The sequence below is a fragment of the Gymnodraco acuticeps genome, unplaced genomic scaffold, assembly GCF_902827175.1.
Source record: "Gymnodraco acuticeps unplaced genomic scaffold, fGymAcu1.1, whole genome shotgun sequence".
Lineage (NCBI taxonomy): Eukaryota > Metazoa > Chordata > Actinopteri > Perciformes > Bathydraconidae > Gymnodraco > Gymnodraco acuticeps.
In genome coordinates, this window is record NW_022991837.1 from 5,432 (window position 1) to 28,566 (window position 23,135).

General features: G+C 43.2%; 2 protein-coding genes, 1 long non-coding RNA gene, 1 other non-coding gene and 1 pseudogene across 4 annotated transcripts; all 5 read left to right on the forward strand.

Moving 5' to 3' along the window:
* Positions 1 to 659: 659 nt before the first annotated feature.
* LOC117535370 lies at positions 660 to 3,073 on the forward strand (annotated as a pseudogene).
* Positions 3,074 to 4,533: 1,460 nt separating this feature from the next.
* Positions 4,534 to 6,159, forward strand: LOC117535375 (tripartite motif-containing protein 16-like). Its single transcript, XM_034199821.1, has 2 exons — positions 4,534 to 4,608; positions 4,672 to 6,159. The coding sequence occupies exons 1-2, from the start codon at positions 4,534 to 4,536 to the stop codon at positions 6,157 to 6,159; spliced, it is 1,563 nt and encodes a 520-aa protein (XP_034055712.1).
* Positions 6,160 to 7,419: 1,260 nt separating this feature from the next.
* On the forward strand, positions 7,420 to 9,182 carry LOC117535363. Its single transcript, XR_004567402.1, has 2 exons — positions 7,420 to 7,808; positions 8,585 to 9,182. It is a non-coding gene; the product is annotated as an uncharacterized LOC117535363 (long non-coding RNA).
* A 1,169-nt stretch (positions 9,183 to 10,351) lies between these two features.
* trnap-agg lies at positions 10,352 to 10,423 on the forward strand. The gene has a single exon. It is a non-coding gene; the product is annotated as a tRNA-Pro (tRNA).
* A 5,495-nt stretch (positions 10,424 to 15,918) lies between these two features.
* Positions 15,919 to 19,094, forward strand: LOC117535366 (perforin-1-like). The gene is made up of 3 exons (XM_034199814.1): positions 15,919 to 16,025; positions 16,109 to 16,259; positions 18,499 to 19,094. The coding sequence occupies exon 3, from the start codon at positions 18,510 to 18,512 to the stop codon at positions 18,906 to 18,908; it is 399 nt and encodes a 132-aa protein (XP_034055705.1). The 5' UTR covers positions 15,919 to 16,025; positions 16,109 to 16,259; positions 18,499 to 18,509; the 3' UTR covers positions 18,909 to 19,094.
* Positions 19,095 to 23,135: the final 4,041 nt, after the last annotated feature.

Genomic DNA, 23,135 nt, shown 5'->3' on the forward strand with positions numbered 1-23,135 from the left:
TTCTTTAGAGCTTGTGGTAGAACAAGTTTATTGCAGTTATTAGGACAAAGTCAACTTCAATAAAGTCAGAAGGGTTTGGATTCTTAACTCAAGTAAGATTTTAAAACTACACTTTAAGTCCAAGTCCTACATTGAAAATGTTATAATGTATAATGAGAAAAACGTACTAAAAGTCTGCAGACATTTTTTAAATAATAACAAAAACACCCCACAAACTAATTACAAAAATGAAATACATGTTGTTGCATTTAAGTAAAATTACATTATTGACTTGCATTGGAGTAGAAGTAAAGTGGCTTTTAGAATAGAATAAAACAAAAAGGTAAAATATGATAAAGTATTTATAAAAACATAAGAAGTAAAAGTTAAATGTGGAATAGAAAGGTTTTTAAAAAAGTCACCTAATAGAAAAATATTTATATTATTATTTCAAGTTAAAATGTGCAAAAAAAAAGATGAATACAATGAAATTAATTATAATAAAGAATATGTATATAACATTTTCTGTATATAAACTTGATGTCAAAACGGCTGAGTCATTGTCACCAGTCTGAAGAGAGAATGCTTAGTCACCGTCACGTGATCTCCAAAGCTCACTGATTGGAGGAGACGCGCAGTGACGCCACGACCCCCGTCTGGTATAAATACAGGAAGCGACTCAACTGCCATTTCACGCTCGGGAAGAAACAGTTCTTGCTTCAACAGAGTTTGAACGGGACTTTTCCTTCATCTCGATCTGAATTCGCGCTTAAATCCATTCCGGACACACAGGAAAAAACCTCTGCTTCAATTTGCACTACCGAAGAGTCTTCGTAAGCTTTATTTTTGTACCGTTTTGTTAAGAAAAACAGCGAAGAAACGCCAGTTGAGATGGATTCCCAGGTGAGACAGAACTACCACCGCGACTGCGAGGCGGCCGTTAACCGGATGCTGAACATGGAGCTGTTCGCCTCCTACTCCTACACCTCCATGGTAACAAACACTCTTTACAACACCGTTACATGTTCATTGTGTGCCTGTATTAAATGGTGTAAGTGTATTATGAGTAAACAAGCTAACGTCACAGGGGAACCACGTAGTCTCCTGGTGGGCAAAACACAAGTGCCTCGAGCCAACGACACACACAAAGTAAAAGCTGTTGAACTGTTTGGTACCCAATCAAATACAACATGATCTCCATAACCGTGGAGTCATCTGGTGATGCAGGGTGTACAAATACAAGATAGCAGACTATTGTTTTACAGATATCATCAAATCACAGAATCCCTGTTTAAGAGCTAACACGCATTAGCATAACCTAAAGGCTACAGACTCCATTATTCTCTCTTCTGTTAAAGTGTCTTTAGATTACAGACCCTCCTCTGTTTCTTCTACCTCAGACTGAACGGGTTTTACTGACTTTATCTAATCAGACACTTTAGTATTTTAAGATGATAGTACTTCTACTTAAGTTATGGATCTAAATACTGCTTCCATTTGTGACTGTTCTAGTCCCTGTCCACAATTCAGTCCACATAATGCTGTGTCATGCTTACTCTGGTTGTTATCCCCACCCTGAAATCATGACTCATGTTTCTGTCTGCCCTCGGCTCATAACGACCGTTTGTCTCGACCTGTTCTGTGTGTAACGAGCGGTCTGTTCTCTAACCTCTGTCTTCTGTCTGCAGGCCTTTTATTTCTCCCGTGACGACGTGGCCCTGCCCGGCTTCGCTCACTTCTTCAAGGAGACCAGCGAGGAGGAGCGGGAGCACGCCGACAAGCTGCTCACCTTCCAGAACAGTCGAGGAGGACGCATCTTCCTGCAGGACATCAAGGTAAATATCTGCAGGACCTCTACGATACGAGAATCCTTTAATGGTCAGATCAAGTCTGAGATGCTCCTTGCATCACAGCAGCTCCATGTGTAGAGTTTAAATACGTCATTTATTTTAACCCTAAATCTCAACATCCTCGTGCCGTTAAAGCCACAGATTTCATTGGCTCTCGGCTCAGGTGACTTGGCAGCGCCGTGAGAAAGCTTATTTAGACTGGTGGGGTTCATTTATCCAACTATATGTACCACAATGCAACAGGCGTTGACTTTAAACGGATGCATTAAAGGCTTGTCTTGGAAAGATACAGAATATTTCCATTTGCACCTCGTCCTGTTCTCAAGCTTTATTGCACAGGACTAATGTTAGTATGTATATTGACATGTCGTCTAATAGATTAAATGTACTTTAAAGGGTTTTTATTCTTGTTACAGCAGCTTGTGAATAAAGCTTTGGGCTCGAGTACAAAATATAATTAAATGCATATAAAAAAAAGTACATAAACAAATATTTTTAAATGTCTTATGTAAACATGAGAAACTAGTGTGCTTAAATGAAGAAGTGATGTAGACTGCAAGTGCATACGGGTTATTCTAAAGGGACACACTTAGTGGTGGCTTTCCTAAATCTGTCTTAAATAAACATGTTTCTCACTTATTTCAAACTAAGACTGAGGCTCTTTGCTTTATGTACCCTCCCCCTCTAACTGGTGGTCCCTCGTTACAGAAGCCAGAGCGAGACGAGTGGGGCTCGGGTCTGGAGGCCATGCAGGCCGCTCTGCAGCTGGAGAAGAACGTGAACCAGGCTCTGCTGGATCTGCACAAACTGGCCTCAGACCACGCCGACCCTCATGTGAGTAACACCTGCTGAACATGAGGAACTACACACTGATGATCTCTGGGATTCAACGTCTCTGAAGCTTAGTTGTTAACGTCTGCTCTCTTCTCCTCCTCAGATGTGTGACTTCCTGGAGACTCACTACCTGAACGAGCAGGTCGAGTCCATCAAGAAGCTCGGAGACTTCATCTCTAATCTGAGCAGAATGGACTCCAACACCAACAAGATGGCCGAAGTACCTGTTCGACAAGCACACCATGGGGGGGAAGAACTGAAGTCACCTGAGAGATCCCAGCTGATCCTCAGAGTTCACCTGATCTGATCATATGTAGATGATCATGTTTGACTACATTACCCATAATCCTCCTCTCCTGTGAAACTTAACATGGAAGTTTCTGATGACTGAATAAACGTTTTGAGCTGGATTCTGTTTTCTGTCTCGTGACTTTTTCTCATTTAAATCTGAAGGTAACTTTAAAGCTTGTAAGCTTTTAGGTTTGAATGGTTCATAAGAATATAGACCCTCAAAGTGACCACAATGAAGCGTGACCAGAAAGACACAGAATGAGCACCAAGGGACTGAGTTACTACAGAGAGACGTACAAACACCACCTGCTGATAAAGGACAACACAAAGAGGCGGAGCTGCTTTGAAGCAGAGCTTTTCAAAGTGTCTCTTACCTGGCACTCGCCTGAAATAAGGTCTATTTCATTACTGAACAGAGCGTCAGCATCTTCTGCAACTCTGAGGAACATGAACCAGGTTACTGGACATGGTGCACATTTCCAATCTCAGCTGATAGAGATCTGTCGTCCATAGTTCACTGATCAGGGCGTCTCCATGTGATGAACCAGGGAGACATTAACGGCCACATTGGAACAAACAAGGGATTACAGAAAACACAAGGAGAAGAAATATCTAGAGTTTCAAAGGTAAAAACTCCAAATATCCAAAAAGAGACATCACATGTGTACAAAGTTTCCCAACATGAATACAAAGAGACAGGAAGTGAGCACAGAAACTCCTTCAGAGCTGGATGGTGTTGCCTCTCCGTGACTTCATGCTGACTTGAAGCTGGAGGGAACACCAGAGAGCTGCTTGGTGCACTGCATTAGTTTACTTAGTGGAATGCTGTGCAGCCATACTTTCAGCTCCAGGAACCATTCAGACATCACAAGATGCAGCCTTTTCAGCACATGATGGGACACTTTGTACTTTTTCAAAACACTTTCTACTTTTTGAAATATTCAGCTTTTTAAACTCTTTCTTTAACATGTGACTCAATGGGAGGAACCTTCAAATCCTCTTTTAGCTACACCGTGCACCAAAAGCTTCTCCTTCCACATACTTTCAGCTAGAGACTTCATTCCAACTTTAAGATGATCACAAGACATTCAGCTATTAAACATGTTCTTCAGATTTATGATATCTTTTACACTTTTTGTGATATTTCACTTAGTTTGGAGCTTGGTAAAGAGGCCTTCTATACATTTACAGTGGAGGAAACAAGTATTTAACCCCCTTCAGATTTTGTAAGTTTACCAACTTATTTTACAACTAAAAGCTCTTTTCAAAGGAAGAGCAGGTTGTAACCGAGGCTCTGTGGAGGTCAGAGTCTGAGCACTGCTCCTCCTCCTGGAATGAGTCAGCGTTTGATGAGCCCTCCCTCTTCTTCCTGCTCTCAGACACAGCCAGCTCCACTCTGTGTTTCCTGGCTCCTCCCCTTCAGACCCACACTGAGGAGGAGGGGTGAAACCAACATGTGGGTAAAGTACAGAGCTGATAGGCCACATTCACTGCTTCACACACATGCTGTTCAGATCAGCTGTCACTAGTTTCAGCTCTCAGGAAGTGAAACTCACACTCGCTGCTACTGAGAGGTGAGATGGCGCAGAAAGGAGTTCAGCTGGAGCGGGAAATGTTATCTTGTCCCATCTGTCTGGATCTACTGAAGGATCCGGTGAGCACTACCTGTGGACACAGCTACTGCATGAAGTGTATTAAAGGCTTCTGGGACGGATAGGATGAGAAGAAGATCCACAGCTGCCCTCAGTGCAGGCAGAGCTTCACACCGAGGCCTGTCCTGCTGAAGAACACCATGTTAGCAGCTTTAGTGGAGGAGCTGAAGAAGACTGGACCCCCAGCTGCTCCTGCTGATCTCTGCTATGCTGGAGCTGAAGCTGTGGCCTGTGATGTCTGCACTGGGAGGAAGCTGAGAGCCTGTAAGTCCTGCCTCGTGTGTCTGGCCTCTTACTGTGACAAACACCTCCAGCCTCATTATGACGCAGCTCCATTACAGAAACACAAGCTGGTGGAGCCCTCCAAGAAGCTCCAGGAGAACATCTGCTCTCGTCACGACGAGGTGAAGAAGCTGTTCTGCCGCACTGATCAGCAGAGTATCTGTTCTCTCTGCTCTATGGACGAACACAAAGGCCACGACACGGTGTCAGCTGCAGCAGAGAGGACTGAGAGGCAGAGAGAGCTGGAGGGGAGTCGACTCAACATCCAGCAGAGGATCCAGGACGGAGAGAAGGAGGTGAAGCTTCTTCAGCAGGAGGTGGAGGCCGTCAATGGCTCTGCTGATAAAGCAGTGGAGGACAGTGAGAAGACGTTCACTGAGCTGATCCGTCTCATGGAGAAGAGAAGCTCTGATGTGAAGCAGCAGCTCAGATCCCAGCAGAAGAGAGAAGTGAGTCGAGTCAGAGAGCTCCAGGAGAAGCTGGAGCAGGAGATCTCTGAGCTGAAGAGGAGAGACGCTGAGCTGAAGCTGCTGTCTCACACAGAGGATCACAACCAGTTCCTGCTCAGCTACCCCTCACTGCCAGCCCTCAGTGAAGCTACACACTCCTCCAGCATCAACATCCGTCCTCTGAGCTACTTTGAGGACGTGACGGCGGCCCTGTCAGCAGTCAGAGACAAACTACAGGACGCCCTGAGAGAGGGATGGACAAACGTCTCACCGACTGAAGCTGGGTTCTTCACATATTCACAGGAGATCACTCTGGATCCAAACACAGCATTCACATATCTGTTATTATCTGAGGGGAGCAGAAAAGCAACAGCCGTGGAACAACGTCAGTCTTATTCCAGTCACCCAGACAGATTCACTGGATGGTATCCTCAGGTCCTGAGTCGAGAGAGTCTGACTGGACGTTGTTACTGGGAGGTGGAGTGGAGAGGGGAAGGAGTTCGTGTAGCTGTCGCATACAAGAATATCAGCAGAGCAGGGGGGGAAAGTGAATTTGGAAACAATGACAAATCCTGGGCGTTAGTTTGTGACCAAAACAGTTTTACATTTATTCACAACAGTATCCTCACTCCCGTCTCAGGTCCTCTGTCCTCCAGAGTAGGAGTGCACCTGGATCACAGAGCAGGTGTTCTGTCCTTCTACAGCGTCTCTGAAACCATGACTCTCCTCCACAGAGTGCAGACCACGTTCACTCAGCCGCTACATGCTGGACTTTATGTTTATTTTAATTATGGAGACACTGCTGAGTTTTGTAAACTCTAATAGTCTGAAGTCCTTGGAAGAACTCTTCTACTTCTTGAACTCACCGTGTGTCCATCAGAGCTGATTGTTCATGTCTTCACTGCAGAGATCAGCTGTCACTCAAACATGATGGGCGGGGCTTGAACGTCTTCTCATGAGTTGTTCTGTAGATGTTGGACTTTCTCCCGGCTCCTTCCTGTGTCTGTGTAGCATGGAGGCTGTCACTGCTCAGGAGGATCCTTGCTCACCTGGAAACTTTGCTCTAAAGATTTGCTGGATGTTTCTTTTGATTCATGTTGTTGTTTCTCTTGTAGTGCACGAGTCTTCAGAGACATTTAGAATCACATGTATTACTTTGACAGATTCCATGTTATTGCCCAAATGAACCAACACATTCAACCCAGATGGTTAGAACAATTATTTCATCATAACATGTTTATTCAAAATGATATTACTTCCTGTCTTGATCATAATCAATAAGTCCATCATGTGTTATTCTCCTGTAAATAGCTCAGAGTCTTTGCTTGGGAAATCAATGGTATAATATTACAGGCTAATTCTTGTTGTTGTTGTTGTTGTCCAAATAGAAATGGGGTACTCTGTTTTATAGAACATACATTATCATGATCATAATCAATAAGTACATCATGTATCCTTCTGTTTGAAACAGCTGAGATGAAACACATGGAGTGGATGAAGGGAAAGTGATCATGAAGCCATTGATCAATAGTCATTGAACAGACTTTACTGATGGGATGTGGGATCAAATGAAATGTTTGGATGATGAATAAAGTACAAACTAAAAGGATGTTCTTCTTGTATGATGTCCAAGGTGCCGTACGAAGCTGATGGAGAACATGTTCAGCAGGAAATGCATTTAGTTGAATCCTAACTGCTGTAATAATATATGTTGTCCTGATAGATGAATGCTCAGGGCGTCACCATCTAAAGTCCCTCAAAGAAACATGAACCAGGAAGAGACCCCATGATAAAAATACAACTACAGAGACTAGAGATGACGACAGAAAGAGATACAACTACTACAACGTGTCTGTTCTTGTATTGATGTGGTGGTGGGGAGCTTTTGCATGGGTCTTCCTGCCCCATGATGAAACATATCAGTGTCATTATCTGGTGAGTGTCCTTCAGAAGGCGTCCTTAAATGCCCGCTAACCTTTAACAGCCTTTACTGTCAGAGTATCAGTGGGATATCAGTCAGAACTCGTCTGTCTGGAACTACGGGTTGGGGGTATTGTTTCCGCACGGACATTTGTGTTGCTGACTGTATTTATTGTGTGCCCACGGATTGAGGCTCGGTGCGCCCTCCGCGGAATCGCCAAACACGTCGTTCGCCATTCCCACATCGTTTCGGCACTGGGGGACAGCAAGCCTTCTGACCACATGGAGACGATACACGACCTGCTAGGTACGGAAGAGCCCGACTTCTTTTTCATGGAGCTGTTTCTTCGGGACATGTGGCTGCATGTCCAGGCTGCGCTCGCTAACACGGCTAGTGCGGAGCCCCGCGCTTTAGCCGAAGAAGCTGACCGGTTCTTCCTGGCTGCCCGGCCATTTACCCCTGAGGTGCTGGCCTCTACACGCAGCGGCACCTTCCCTGGTAGGGGCACGCCGCCTAGCAGAGGCTCCGGGGCCGACGACATTGACTAACGGTAAACACAGCACTCTCAGTGGCAACGCATGAGTAACTGCCCTTTAATCTCAGCTCAACCTGCCTTTGAGCTTTCTGCACAGAAAGTTCACAGAATGTCAGTTTCCTGAGTTGGAGTGTGTTTTTTTAGCTGTGGTGGGAGAGGGTTTAAATGGATGAACACCTGTAATAGGATTAGCTTACTCAGATATTATTTATGATAGTATTTTCTTTGTTGAGTGAACCTGTTAAATAACAATATATTTGTATAAGTATGAAGTTCTTATATTTCCGATAGTTAGTGTTTTATGGTCTTTGAAAGGAAAACATCGCCACCTTGTTAATGTGGATATGTATTCAGTGTTGAGGATACATTTAGTTGATAGAAAGCAATAAGGTCAATCAAAGTTAAGTGTTTTGCTTTTTTAAGTTAAGAAAATGTCATGTATGTCATTCAAAATACAATAGAGCAGGTTCTCAACTGGTCAGGCCTCGGGACCCACTTTTTCCTTTGTCAATAAATGGCGACCCGACATTTTGAACCACTCAAATCTATTCAACAACAAATGGTGCTGTAATGTCAGTCCATCTGCGACCCACTCGAAACGGGTACGCGACCCACCAGTTGAGAACCACTGCAATAGATGTCCTTTATTCAATGTCTTGTTATATGTCTCTAGCTACCATGACATGATCCAATAATAAAACAGCAGGAGTTAATAGCAAAGTATCTTTCCCCTCTGCCTCTACAGGGAGTAAAGGTCAATGGCTGCAGTTAAAGTGTTTCTGTCTTTTCAGGAGAGGATGTGTTTAAGAAGAAGAGTGCGCTTTGGATGTCCGCTCTCTCCAGAGTTCTTTGATAAGGCGCTGCCCCCCCAGCACCCCGCTAAAAAAGGGGTCCACCCCAGCCCGAGCCCCCACACCCCGGGGGAGCTTAAACCCGCGCTCGGTGCTGAAGACCCCACAGAGGAATCCCAAACGCCACAAACTCAACGGGACCTCCGCAGCCCCACGGATTTCACAGCCTCGCCGACACTCGCCATACCTCTCAACCGCAGAGTGTTGTCGGTGGGAGAAGACCCCAGCAGAGGGCGCTGCTTGGTGCGCCGTAGCACGAGAACCAAGAGCGGCGTGATAACGGACAGCTCAGCGGGGGGGATGGTCTGGGTCAGCCACACCTCCCCTGGGAGCCCGCTGCCCCCCCTCTCTGAACCTGTTTTTATATTTGATTCAAGTTGTTTTTATTGGAGTGGTGTGCATGTTTTTATATTTTATTCAAGTTGGTTTAGTCAATTTCCTCCTCGCTCAAAATCTGATTTTGTGTTTCGGACATTCACTGGCATGTAATTGAAAAGAGCAACATGGTGAAATAAACACTAAAGCTGTAAGAGATGAAGTCCGGATTGTTTCTTATGTTTATTACATTACACTGAACTTAAAGGGCCTTCTTGTGCTTTGAGGTGTTTTCCCTTTCCTGAAGTGTGTTATTTGTTTGTGTTTGTTTGTGTGCATGTAAATGGCCCGCACAAAACCCCAAAGTTCTCCATGGCGCTCCAACACATTGTACGTGAATGGCTAAGGGGCGGGACACCTACAACAGAGCCAACCAGCTAACCAATCAGAGCAGACTGGGCTTTGGTTTCCAGTGTTGAGCTCGTTACTGAAAACCAGTAACTAGTTACCATTACTAGTTACTTCGTTTCAAAAGTAACTCGGTTACTTTACTGATTACTTCCTCCAACAAGTCACGCGTTACTGTTCACAGTAACGCGTTACTTAAACAAAGGGCTCCCATTAATGCCCTTATAGCCTTCATTTCAGTTCTGTTATTGCATTGGAGAATAATACAATCTGCTGATCAAGACATAGCAACAGTAGAAATAGCCTGCATGTGTTCTACAACATACCGTGCAATGGCTTTATCAACGTCCCAGCATGTTGTCTCTGCAGATGTTTCAACAGATTTGAATGACTGGTTTGGGCAGTAGATAGGATCTTTGACCCGCCAAGACACAACTTACATTTATCTAAAACGTTCTTTTCTTTGTGCTCGACAATAGTGAGAATATCTCCAGGTGGAGAAACTCGACTTGAGCTCCGCCGCCGCCATGATAGTCTTGTTAGTAAACACAAACATGCCCACAGCGCGTCTCCGCATGTGGCACAGGAAGTATCTAAGTACATTTACTCAAGTACTTAAGTACAGTTCTCATCTCTGTTCGCCTCGCTGTTGGCGCCGCTCACCAACGTCTGGGAGCCGAGACTATATACAAAAAATAACGGAGTAACGCACCATGTAGTAACGGTAACTGAGCTACTGAATAAAAAAAATCATCATTTTTTCGTTGGAAGCAATGTGTAATTCACAATTTGACCAATACTGTGCCCTGCTGGAAATCTAGTGATGAGGTGGGTTGAATAATGATCAAGGCTCATCTTAGAGAAGCCATGCATTTTCATCCAAGCTATGTTCATTGAGGACAAAGTGCAATTAATGATAAAGTGGTTAGCAGTTTCATTTCAACAGGATATCGTTGGGAAGACAAAAATATACCCTTTTGTCATGGCTCGTTGGTCTAGGGGTAAGATTCTCGCTTAGGGTGCGAGAGGTCCCAGCTTCAAATCCCGGACGAGCCCAAGACATCTTCATAGGTGTGGAACAGGTTTAGTTTAGGTATCATACAATGTTTGTTTGTTGGTGTGGATCCTCTCACAATTTCCTTGATGTTGTCTTCATCCGCCGACGACTTCACGACGGCCCGTTCCATGACCCGTCCCCCACCCCCCCGGTGTGGATGCCCTCGCTCTCGTTGGGGCCCCCCTGCCCGCTCCTGCGGCCTCCTTCCGACGGCCCGTTCCATGGCCCGGCCCTCGCCTGCGGCCCCACCCTCCTCGGCCCCTGTGGTGCTTCCTCCCAGACGCGAGGATTGTGTCCATGTTTTAATTCTGGGAGGGGCTTGTGTAGTGATCACTAATGAACTAGGTTACATAATTCACTCATGGAACTACGGGTTGGGGGTATTGTTTCCGCACGGACATTTGTGTTGCTGACTGTATTTATTGTGTGCCCTCCTTGCTTCTTCCTCTTTGCTTCCCGGGCTTCAAGCCATGTGCTTTTCTCTTGCTTAATAAAGCCAACTTTGCACCTTCGATGCCGCGCCTCTGACTCCCTTCTCTCTGCACTACAATATCAAATATCAACAATATAACAATTCTGGATAATTAAAATGTTCTAAAAAAAGTCAAGAGTACTGCAGTTAGTAACATGAATATATGTTTACACTACAGGAGTATACTGTATATACATAGGATAGTAGAATGTACAGATATACAGAGACTTGCAGATTGATAGCATAAACAGAATAAGTTATAATGCATTAAACAGTACAAACACTTGTTAACAGTTTGGATCATCAGCTTCACTAAAGCCTACCTGTGCACATCATGGACGCACTGCAGCTGCTTGACCCGGTTCATCACTACTGGAATAAAAGCACTCTACTACAAAGCCCTTAATGGGCAGGCGCCATCTTACCTTAAAGAACTCATTATACCCTACTGTCCTACTAGGGCATTGCGTTCCAAGTATGCAGGGTTGGGTCCGATTAACCCAGCTTCCCCAAATCTCTTTCTTCTTGGTGTCTATATACGCCGGGATCCGGAGTCATGGATGATCCTGCGCTCCTCTGTCCTGGATCGCAAGCCCTGGATCTTGAGTCGTGGCTGTGGTCCTGGATCATAGGTCCTGGATGGATATCCTCGTGGATTCATCTTCCTATTATACACACATGCATTTCCAAACATTTGGACTACTGTAGGAGCAAACACAATATCTGTGGCTTAAAGCCCACCTGTGCTCCGCGCCGTCCGTTAGATGAGCCTGGTCAGATTGATAAAAGAGGGAGTTCAACACACCGGCATAAAAGTTATAACAATAATCTGATTTTAATACAGTAAAAAACACAATACGAAATACAGAGTGCCCTGAAACAGAACACTCCGGACTCCCCGCTCCACTGCCGTGCGATACAGATATCGGGACCAGCCAGTCAGAAACAGGGGGCATTTTGCATGAAGAAACAACAGTATATATGGACATATTTGGGGCGGAGATGTGTGTCGGCTCTTCCGTCCCATTTTACTCCTAAGCGAATTAGAGTTCTGGGAAAAAGTATCTTTCTTCTGAACAGAGCGTGACAGCATCGGAACTATACAAGGTCAGAATCACTTTGTATCTTATACCGGACCCAACTCCTTTAATTTCCCAGGGAAGATTTCACACCAACTATTCTTTTAAAACAATCAAACATTGTACACAGAAATATTGGTGCTTCGGATTATTCCCAGCAAGGAACCTTGAAAAAAGAACATGTGTGTGTGTTAGTGAGGGAAAGTGTATGTGTGTGTGTGTGCATGCTGATAAGCAGAGGCATATGTGTGTGTGTTGCTGATATCTGGGTTGAGGAGTTTATGTGTGTGTGCTGCATGAAGACAGGAGGGGGGTGTATGTGTGTGTCAGGGTCTCTGGGTCATGGAGTGTAAGTAAGAAGGTTTAGATATATAGGATTACTTTAAACAGTCCCAACTAATACATGTTCACTTCAATACAGTTCAAGATAATACCTGTTTACTTTAATACAGTTTAAAACAATATCTGGGTGCTTTACTACCTATGTTGCAAATGTATTATCTTTTCAATTTACACACGGCATCTATTGCACGTCTGTCCGTCCTGGGAGAGGGATCCCTCCTCTGTTGCTCTCCCTGAGGTTTCTGCCATGTTCCCTTTAAACTGTGGGTTTTCTCTGGAAGTTTTTCCTTGTACGATGTGAGGGTCTAAGGACAGAGGGTCTAAGGACAGAGGGTCTAAGGATAGAGGGTCTGAGGACTAGGGCTGCACGGTATTGAAAAAAACTGACATCACGGTTTTTTCCCCCCCTGCGGTATATATCGCGTTTTTTTTAACCTGTTAAACCCCAAAGTCCCGGCGGGTACTTTACTTTTTTTTTTCACGACAGTGTCTCAGGGGATCGTAATATTTAAGAACCTATTAATGTGTTATACCAGATTAACGGAAATAATCTCAGCTAACTGACGATACAAACTATTTTATACCAAAACAAAACACAAGTTTCATAAGAAGCATCTAAATGACCCCTGAGCGAAAAATGCTAACGCACTTTGGCACAGAACTCAAGATAAAAGTACCCTTATTACTTATCGTAGCTGCACATACAAGATATCCGATTAAAGCTGAGGTTCCACAGATTATTTAGGTATATAGTATCATCACTGAGTGATCTGAACTCGGACAGGGGAAGCAAACACAGACATCACAACACTTACCTTTACGTAGCTTCGAGGGGAGATGTCTCACCGTAGCTGTCAATCTGATCAAAAGACGTGTTCAATGGCATTAAAACGAGAAAGAAAAAACGCGGCTGAATCGGTTAATCCATAGGTTTTTAACGTCTCTGTATAAAAAAATGATTTAATTTATAATCCATAATTCCATTTTTATGTAAATATCGCAGAGCAAAAGTTAGCTGCTAATGGTAGCCACCAGAGTGGCTGCTGCTTCCGGTCTTGGCCATGCGGAAGTCTCTCACACACACATTACCAAATAAGGACTGTGTGATTTCCCCTCGATTCCATTGGCTGACGGTCAGAAAGAGATGTCACATGTCAAAATCCAGCAAGGTGGGCCAGAGATATGGAAAATCCACCCAAATGGCCCCAAAAGAGGGTTTTTTTTGTGCTAAATCTGTCTAAAAAGGTCAAATATCAGGGGAAGTTTTACACACACCAACACATGAACAAATAAGGAGTGAGAGTGACGACGCGTAGCCAAAACCGGAAGCTGCATACCACCAAGGTGGCTACCATTAGCAGCTAACTTTTGTGATCCGATTTTTACATAAAAATGGAGTTATGGATTATAAACAATTGCTTCAAAGCCACAGATACATTATCAACCTATGGATCAACCGATTCAGCCGCGTTTTTTCCTTCTCGTTTTAATGCCATTGAACACGTCTTTTGATCAGATTGACAGCTACGGCGAGACGATCTCCCGTAAAAGCTCCGTAAAAGGTACGTGTTGTGATGTCTGTGTTTGCTTCCCCTGTTGCGAGATCGGATCGCTTATACTATACTTAAATAATCTGTGGAGTCTCAGCTTTAATCGGATATATTGTATGTGCAGCTACGATAAGTAATAAGGGTATCTTTATTTTGAATTCTGTGCTAAAGTGCGTTAGCATTTTTTAAAAAAATGAATAAAACCGCACGTCCCTGCGGTGTGAATACCGCGCATGCGCATACCGCGGTTATCGCCATGACACGGTATATCGTTCAGCCCTACTAAGGACAGAGGGTCTAAGGACAGAGGGTCTAAGGACAGAGGGTGTCGTATACTGATATTCTGTACAAACTGTGAAGTACAGTGAGACAAATGTAACATTTGTGATATTGGGCTATAAATAAACATTGATTGATGTTCGTGTTATTCAGAAAACAAGTCATAATCCAGACAACATATATATGTTACATGATGTATAAATGGAGTTTTACCAAAGAACGGCATCATCATCTGGGCCTTCGGTCAGTTCGTTGTAGTAGTTCTTCAGCATCTCAAGCTCAGCACTTACATCTAAAAAACAAACCAAAACATATTGTTTCAAATAAGTGGATTCATTGAATCGACGAATGGAAATGTATTTTAAATGACCATCAAATGTACAGCATTGTTTGTGATGTTGTTGTGTCTCCTTCACCTGGGATGGAGACACCAATCGGTTTGAGTGACAGCTGGATTGATTCCTGCATCGCGCTCTCCACTTTCTCCGGGATCTCCCACTCAATCAGCTTTGAAATATTGATCACTTAACACTGACATGTGTGGACATGTCTGTTTGTGTTGCAGTGCTCCTAGTTTCATTTGACTGCAGGAGGAAATGTGACAAAGCATCAGGTCTCTCAGCTGTTCCATCATGGCGTCTTCAGCCTTAGCAAACATGGCGTCTTTTGAACCTTGAAGGTGCATTTCAATGGTTCCCCTCGTGTTTCTCAGCGTGCCTTCTCCTTTCATTGCTTTTGCTCCTTCATCAAACAGAAACATGTTGACATCAAAATGTGTAGAGGTGTATTTCTATGTCTGTAGTGATCTTCTGTCTTCCTGTCAGAGCATTCCTTCATGGCCTCCTCCATGTTGCTGTCAGGCTGCTGGAGATCCTTCTCTTACGCTCACGGAGGACTTTCTTCAGGTTTGTTTTCACCTTTTCTTCCTTAGAGAGAGAACGTGAAGCAAATATCAACATCTTTGAAAAAGAATACAAACTATGCTCATCTGTCCCTTTATTCTTTGCTCCAGATTGTTCCTGGAAAAGCAGAAGATGACTCAAAGTGATAGCACGTGTTCACCAGCAGGGGGAGCACTTTGCCCAATACCAGAACATTCTATTGTCATCTTGAGAGTTCCTCATGAATTGGGACAGGGTCCGCTTTACAGCTGCAGGTCATTCTTCAAAGCCATCTCCAGCTCATATTGAGTTATTCCAGTGCGATGTATATGAATATGCTGACTGATCAATATGTATTCTATTGATCACCTTCCACTACAGTCTCCCTGGCCTGGACACACATGTTTGATCATGGACTAATGAATAGGGTCTTTGACCTCTTGAGAAATGCCAGCTGCAGTTTGACATGTCCGCACTCCTTGTTCCTGATCTCCTCCTCTGTGCCAAGTGGACATGTATTGATGACCCCGTTGAATGGTTCGAGTAGCAGGTCGAGTAGCAGGTCGAGTAGCAGGTCGTGTTGCAGGTCGAGTTGCAGGTCGAGTAGCAGGTCGAGTAGCAGGTCGAGTAGCAGGTCGTGTAGCAGGTCGTGTAGCAGGTCGAGTAGCAGTTTGTGTAGCAGGTCGTGTAGCAGGTCGTGTAGCAGGTCGTATAGCAGGTCGTGTAGCAGGTCGTGTAGCAGGTCGTGTAGCAGGTCGAGTAGCAGGTCGTGTAGCAGGTCGTGTAGCAGGTCGAGTAGCAGGTCGTGTAGCAGGTCGTGTAGCAGGTCGTGTAGCAGGTCGTGTAGCAGGTCGTGTAGCAGGTCGAGTAGCAGGTCGTGTAGCAGGTTGGTCGATGTGTGGTGGGAGGGCGGGATGAAGCTGATAAGAGGTTTGCTGGCCTTTAAAAACGTAAGGACGAGCACACAGTGTGCAGAGAGACCAGCATCAGGACTACAGGTAATACTGCTCTGTTCATCATAATAATATTCAAATGTTCCTGTCATTTTGCTCAGAACAGCGTTTGTGCTTTACCTTTTCAGTTCTTCAGAGTAACCTGAGCCGGGAGCATCTGTTCTTTGTCTAGCACAGGGGTGCCCAACCTTTTTTGAACCGAGAGCTACTTTTAAAGTTGCCAGTCTGCCGAGATCTACCTGTCCAAATAGAGAGGCATTACTGACAGCCTCCTACCAGGTAAATACACACTTCTACTTGTATAAAACTGACCTTTGTACGATTAATACTTCATAAAATACTGCAGATCCTTTATCTTACCTCTTTCTAATCTACACACATACAAGTATTGAACTGAAGTTACACAACAGTGTTGTTGATACAGAGTTGGAGTTTATTCACACGTCACTACAGTGAGTAATGTTTTCAAGAAGCATTGAACCGTGCTGCCACATATGACTCAGGAAGAAAAGGAAAGACTCTGAACCCTTTCTTTGCCATTATATACAAATAGTGTTGCTACAAAAGTATAAATGAGGCTTACTAATAAGACGACTCAGATCTGAAGCTACACAGGAATCTGCTGCCAACGTGCAATAAAAAAGACAACATTAATAGAATCAAACCCTTTTTTTGTTGCATTTTAGTAGATTATAAAAAGAAATGCCTTTAAAATAAGAAGCAAGCAACACTAGTTTCTTAACCTGAATTGATGATAGACTATAATCAATTTAAGTTTGCATTCTTATACCATTTTGTACAATAATTATAATGACTAAGTTCAAACAGCTTACAGCTGATTAATAACGGTATCTAACTTGAGTTTTTATTATATCAAAAACCTGTTGAAATGCTTCTGTTATTTTTACTGTCCCCAAAAAGCGCGTCGCAGCCTCCAGGAATGCTTCTTTCACAACTTCGCCGTCTTTGAAAGACTTCATGTGTTTCTCAAGAACGTGACTGACACGATAAGATGCTCTGGTAGCAGCCTTGCTCTTGTTGTTGGGCCTGGTGAAAATGGACTGCTGTGCATTTAGCTGTGCTCTCAGGCCCCTCCCCTTTTGGAGCGTAGGGCAGAATTAGGAGGGAGTTCCGTCTCGTAGCGTTTGTGCACTGTTTTGAAATGCCGCTCCTAAATTACCCTTCTTCGATAAAGCCACGCTCGCATTGCAGATGAGACAGATGGACTTTGAATTGGAATAGATACAAAAATAATCATCCTCCCACTCGGAGTGAAAATTATATATGTTTTGCTTCTGCCATAATTGCGGTCTTGTGTGTGTGCGGACTGTCACTCCTGTTGACACGGACAACGTTAGCGAACTAGTGCCCACTGCCCACCAGCGACGCCCCGACACAGGGGTCACGCCGGCCAATCACAAAGCTTTGATGCGTTCAAGTGCATTATTCTGGCACAGGAAGATTATGTTACAGGACATTAACGATAAAACAGAATATTGTTGTTCTATTTTTAGACACATCTCGCGATCGACTGGGAATCTCCCCGCGATCGGTCGACTGGTTGGGCACCCCTGGTCTAGCAGCAGTATTCCCATTTGATCAAACATTTATTTTGGGTCTCAACAACCGGCATGTTTGCTCAATGTGTTGCTCATGTTTGTCACTGTGTTGCGATGGCGTGTTGCACATGTGAGGAAAAGCTCAAGCTAATTGCAATACAAACATCTGGATGCCAGCTACACACAGTGAGCTGAGAGCATGTTCTATAGACTCTGTATTGAGTATGTTAGTCGCTTTGGATAAAAGCGTCTAACAAGTAACATGTCATGAAGCTGTGGTGTGGTGTACACCATTTTTAAACTTAATGTAAGATTTACATTCAACTTTAAGACAAAGTCACGAATATATTGTGCCAATTAAAGCGAATGATTCTTATTGTAAGCTTTCTTTGCTAATTATAAATCTTATTTAAGAAGTACATTCTTAGTCAACTCAACCAGAACACTCACTTGAAGTTCTTCTTTCTTAAATAATGCAGGAATCATTGCTTGTAATAAGCATGTGTGTCTAGTCCCAAGGCCCGATCCGGTCTTTCAGTCGCTAGATTTTAATCCTAGTTTTAGGAATCCTAGCCGAGCTAATGTGGCGCTCCCCATTGGCTGATTGTTTTGCTTGATACAGGAACATCTGACTTGATTCAAGAATATGTAGCTTGTTTTTGGAAGGGCTGTTTCTGCAGTGTGTGGGAGCTTTCCACACCATCGATATGTGTGTTTTGAAGGTTAAGAGATACAAAGTAAATGGAAACCCAGTTCAAACAAACACCAGTATTCGTCCGTCTTGTTGACTGTAACACCCTCTCTTGTAGCATATCAAGGACTCCACTAAAGTGACTCTTTGTCCCATGCAACCTGATGTGATGATGACTAGCATTCTTGCAAGCATAATAAAGACATCCTGATATTGAAGATCAAGCCGGTGACCAGTGACATGTTTCTAACATGTTCATCTTCCACAGCTCCTGCAGCCATGGCCTCCTGTTCTCCGCTCCTGCTCCTGCTCCTGTGCGCTCTGACAGTGGCTGAAGCCCAGCTCAAGGTGTTTGACCTGCGGGCCAGCAATCTTGATTCAGGCTTTCTGGGATCTCCGGATGGCTATGTCAAGATTTTCTACGGATCTGCCACTCTGGGTGAAACATCAGTTCGCGACAACAACCAAAACCCCTGGTGGAAGGAAGAGTTCACTCACGTCAACGCCCGAGAGTATGGTGTGATGAGGCTTGAGGTTTATGACGAGGACATCGGATCCGATGAGCTGCTTGGAGTCTGCCGGCGGATAATTAGGCTGGGAACCCATGAGCATGCATGCGTTCTTGAAGAAGGTGGCACCCTTCATTACACCTACTCCTTCGTCGAACTCAGTCAGTAACACTTCAAAGATGTATCCGACCATAAGTCTTTACATGCAGCCTTTGATTCTCTCACACTGGCTCTGAGAAACAAACAAATACATTTGCAAAATATGTTGTTCTGGTGACTGCCATCGAGCAGCTTTGGCTACTCTTCCCTGTTTCAAAGGTGATTAACAACAAATAAAGAGTGCTGAACAACTCAATGGGTTTCATGTCATTCATCATGATATTACGAGTATATAAATGAATGATTCCATATGTTCCATGTCTAATATTCAAAACATGTTCTTAGATATAAATACCAAATGTTTTGTTATTTAGACTCAATTAACACTTATAGTTTCATGTCTTGTTACATAAGAATAGATCATATTTGTTAAGTGTTATTGTGGGAGACTATTCTTGTGGTACTGCTGCCTTATTAGGCCCATATTGAGCAGAGACCAAAACTCATGTTCAACAACTTCCTTACTTGCAATAAATCAGCACTAATTAGAGGGTTATTGAGGAAAAACTCTCAACTAATGGCTTATTACTTGGAGAATATGGTCATGCAGAATAAGGCATTACTAAGTGTTTTATAATGGCTAATAAAGAGCTAATATACTGATAATATGCATGTTAGTTAACAACTAGTTGATGGTTAATTTGTGTACCTTAATATAAAGTGTTAGCAAAAGTTCTTTAGCCTTCCCAAACCTGAGCCTCACACGCCGCCTACGTGTTTAGCGTGGTTCTACAATCAGAGAGTTACAAGGGTCTGTAAATGCAAGGAAAACAATTGGCCACAGCATTTATATTAAAGTTAAATATGTTTACACATATAAATCATCAAAACAGAGCTACATTCGATTGAAAAGGTATACGTGGTCAAATGAAGAGCCGTTTGGGAGCCGGAAGAGCCGGCTCTTCTTGGTGAGCCAAATGATTCCCATCACTACCACACAGCGACGTGCAGTCAGGGGAGACAGGGGAGGCAGAGCCTCACCTGTCATACTCCAATGAAACGGAAAAACAACTAAAGAAAAACTAAATAGTAATAATAATAACATGTCTCCAGTGATCTGTGTTGTAAATGTGATTTCTGTTTGATTCCAATCGCTTTTTATAGTCAAAATCAACAAATGTGCCGAGCTCCGCTACAACTACATGGGAGCGATGAAGAGTGAGGCAGGGACGAGCTCTGCCTCACGTAAGCCCACAGTAACTGGCTGGAGCGCGGGCACTAATTTAACGCGGGCACTTATTTTGTGAGCGCGCTCAAGCAAGTTACTGTGTGGTGAGGTGAGGCACAGATGAGCTCTGCCTCACCTCAGAATGCGTCACCTCGCAGAAACTGGCTGGAAAGCGAGCACTAAGCGCATGCCTGCACCATCTCACTGTAGGTCACCAATGTAATGTTTGTAGATTCCTTTATTACATTTATCCTCGCCATCCATAGTCTCTAAATAACTTATTTCACGTATATATGATATTTAGGCTCGCTGGTCTCATCATACAACGGCAATGAAAAAAGCACCAGGGGAGGCAGCCATAACCTCTGCCGCACTGAAGGGGGCGCACGTGAGCCCACGGGTTCTTGTTGCTACTGTTATTCTACGCAGAGACGGTAGATGCAAACAACAAGCTAGACTTTTGAAACGAGAGGAAGATAAGGAGGACTTTTACAAAAAAGTAATGGAGATTGTTGTCCAGAAGGAGAGCATGGACTTCATCTTCAAATCAAGGTGAGACCACCATTGTAATGAAAATGGGATCTTACTAAGAAAGAACAATCCAATATTTAGATGTTGGTTATCCTTTTGTTGAACGGTCTGTTTAAAATGAATTGAAGCATCAGACTAAAAAAGCTTTTGAAAATAACCGAGTATTTCAATTAAGGTCAAAATATAATATTTGTAAATCTGACTCTGAAAGAGTCAGTGCCTCACCAGCCATGAACCTCACCGCACGTCACTGATATACAGTATACTCCTGTAGTGTAAACATATATTCATGTTACTAACTGCAGTACTCTTGACTTTTTTTTAGAACATTTTAATTATCCAGAATTTTTATATTGTTGATATTTGATATTGTAGTGCCGAGAGAAGGGAGTCAGAGGCGCGGCATCGAAGGTGCAAAGTTGGCTTTATTAAGCAAGAGAAAAGCACATGGCTTGAAGCCCGGGAAGCAAAGAGGAAGAAGCAAGGAGGGCACACAATAAATACAGTCAGCAACACAAATGTCCGTGCGGAAACAATACCCCCAACCCGTAGTTCCATGAGTGAATTATGTAACCTAGTTAATTAGTGATCACTACAATATCATATTTTTCATTTTTTTTCTCTATTCAACTTTTTAAGTATTTGTATTTTATGTCTGAACACAATGATGCTTCTTCTGTAACAACATAATTGATGTTGAATGGAGGGTGCAGTACTGAGTGTTTCCAGCAGAGGGCCATCCTGCATTACAATGAAAACACCACCACACCGGAAGAGTTCAGACATCTATATTTAGTTGAATAACCCTGATTTAAAAACTAATCAAGGTTCACATCCTCTCCTCCAAATGTGTATTGTTGGTACTTTAAGTATATTTTGATTCTAGTAGTTTGTTCTAGAGATAGAAGAGAGGAGATCGTTCACAGCGGCCATTATCGTTATCGTACCTGCTGACAGAAAACCAGACAGACGAGTTCTGACTGATATCCCACTGATACTCTGACAGTAAAGGCTGTTAAAGGTTAGCGGGCATTTAAGGACGCCTTCTGAAGGATGCTCACCAGATAATGACACTGATATGTTTCATCATGGGGCAGGAAGACCCATGCAAAAGCTCCCACCACCCAACCCAGTCTCACGGCATTTCGTGTTCACCAACACGATTTTTAATCTATTGATTCGTGTTCCCCAACACGATTTGCCCCTTTTTTTCGTGTTGCACAGCACGATTTTAAAAGCAATGTATTTCTACTGCCTGCAGCACGTCTTTTTCTCCGGTCGGGTCGAGGAAGACCGGAAGCTGTGTGGTTCATAAAAACATGTTCTTACTCAATATCAAGCCACAGTTATTGCCTTTATTTTAAATCGTATAATTTCGGACTTTTGTTTCCGTCTGTGAGGAAAATAAATGTCTCAGAGCCTCAGAATACGGAAATCTGTATTTTTAAATATTTTTTCCTTCTAATTCGATATTCTTTTCAAAATAACACACTGTTATTTACTCACCAATAACACACAATTATCCTTGCTTTTATTTATTGGTTTAATTCCATAATCTCGGGCTTTTTTGGCGTCCGTCAGAGACTGAATTTCAAAATAAAATAAAAAACCGGAAACAGACGTTGGCCTATAAGGGACATTTCGAGCATCATTGCGATTGTCAACATTTCTGAGTTTAGGATGGCCGAAGACACTACACTACCCATAATCCCCAGCTATCGTTTAGGACTACAGTCCCGTAAGGTTACGCAGAGCGTCAAACAGCTGTGTGAAATGGAACGAAACCACGCCAGACTATCCAAAACTGGAATCGAACGCCCCCCCCAGAACTACACATGCTGGCTATTGTGTTTCGCAAAATGTTCTATGGGACGTCTCTACTGAACGTTTTCGTTTTCCCCACAATTAGAAGTTGCCAGTATTAAACACATTGGTGTTATCAAATGTAAAACATATAATTAATAAATGGGTGAAAATCGCTTGTGTCCATAATGCGCAGCATTAATACCCACATGACAGCTCATTGTTACTTTGTAATTCTACTCCACTACAATTCAGAGGTTAACCTGGTATTTTTACTCCACTGCATTTATTTGAGTTACTTTGCAGATTCTGATTAATTATGTGAAATATAAACAACCCTTAAATCAGACTTTAGTTACACCTGAGTAACATTCAGGTAAGGTGATTGTCAAGTGCCAACAATCAGGAGAGATATTTGATAGTTGGTGCTTGAGAAGACTAAACATGTATCTGCAATTGACATGAATGGAAACGAGTAATAAAGTATATTCATTACTCGTTATTCTCTACTAATAGTTAATTAAAGACTGTATATTATGGCTATTTTGCACATCCCTTTCAAGATTTTCAAAGGTGTATTGACATATCATATACACAACTACGGTGTAGTTATGCAATGAATGAAACACTTGGATCACAGGTTCCTCAACAGTGCATTACAAGACATCTATCAATATGTGTGAACCTCCACCATTAAACTGTCATATTCTGCACATTTCTTATTCTATCTACATA

Excerpts from the sequence above, each read along its gene's own strand:
- LOC117535366 (XM_034199814.1), top strand. The coding sequence starts at position 18,510 with ATGGCCTCCTGTTCTCCGCTCCTGCTCCTGCTCCTGTGCGCTCTGACA.
- LOC117535375 (XM_034199821.1), top strand. The coding sequence starts at position 4,534 with ATGGCGCAGAAAGGAGTTCAGCTGGAGCGGGAAATGTTATCTTGTCCC. Across the intron at positions 4,609-4,671 it reads TGGATCTACTGAAGGATCCG|GATGAGAAGAAGATCCACAG; the intron begins GTGAGCACTACC and ends TGGGACGGATAG.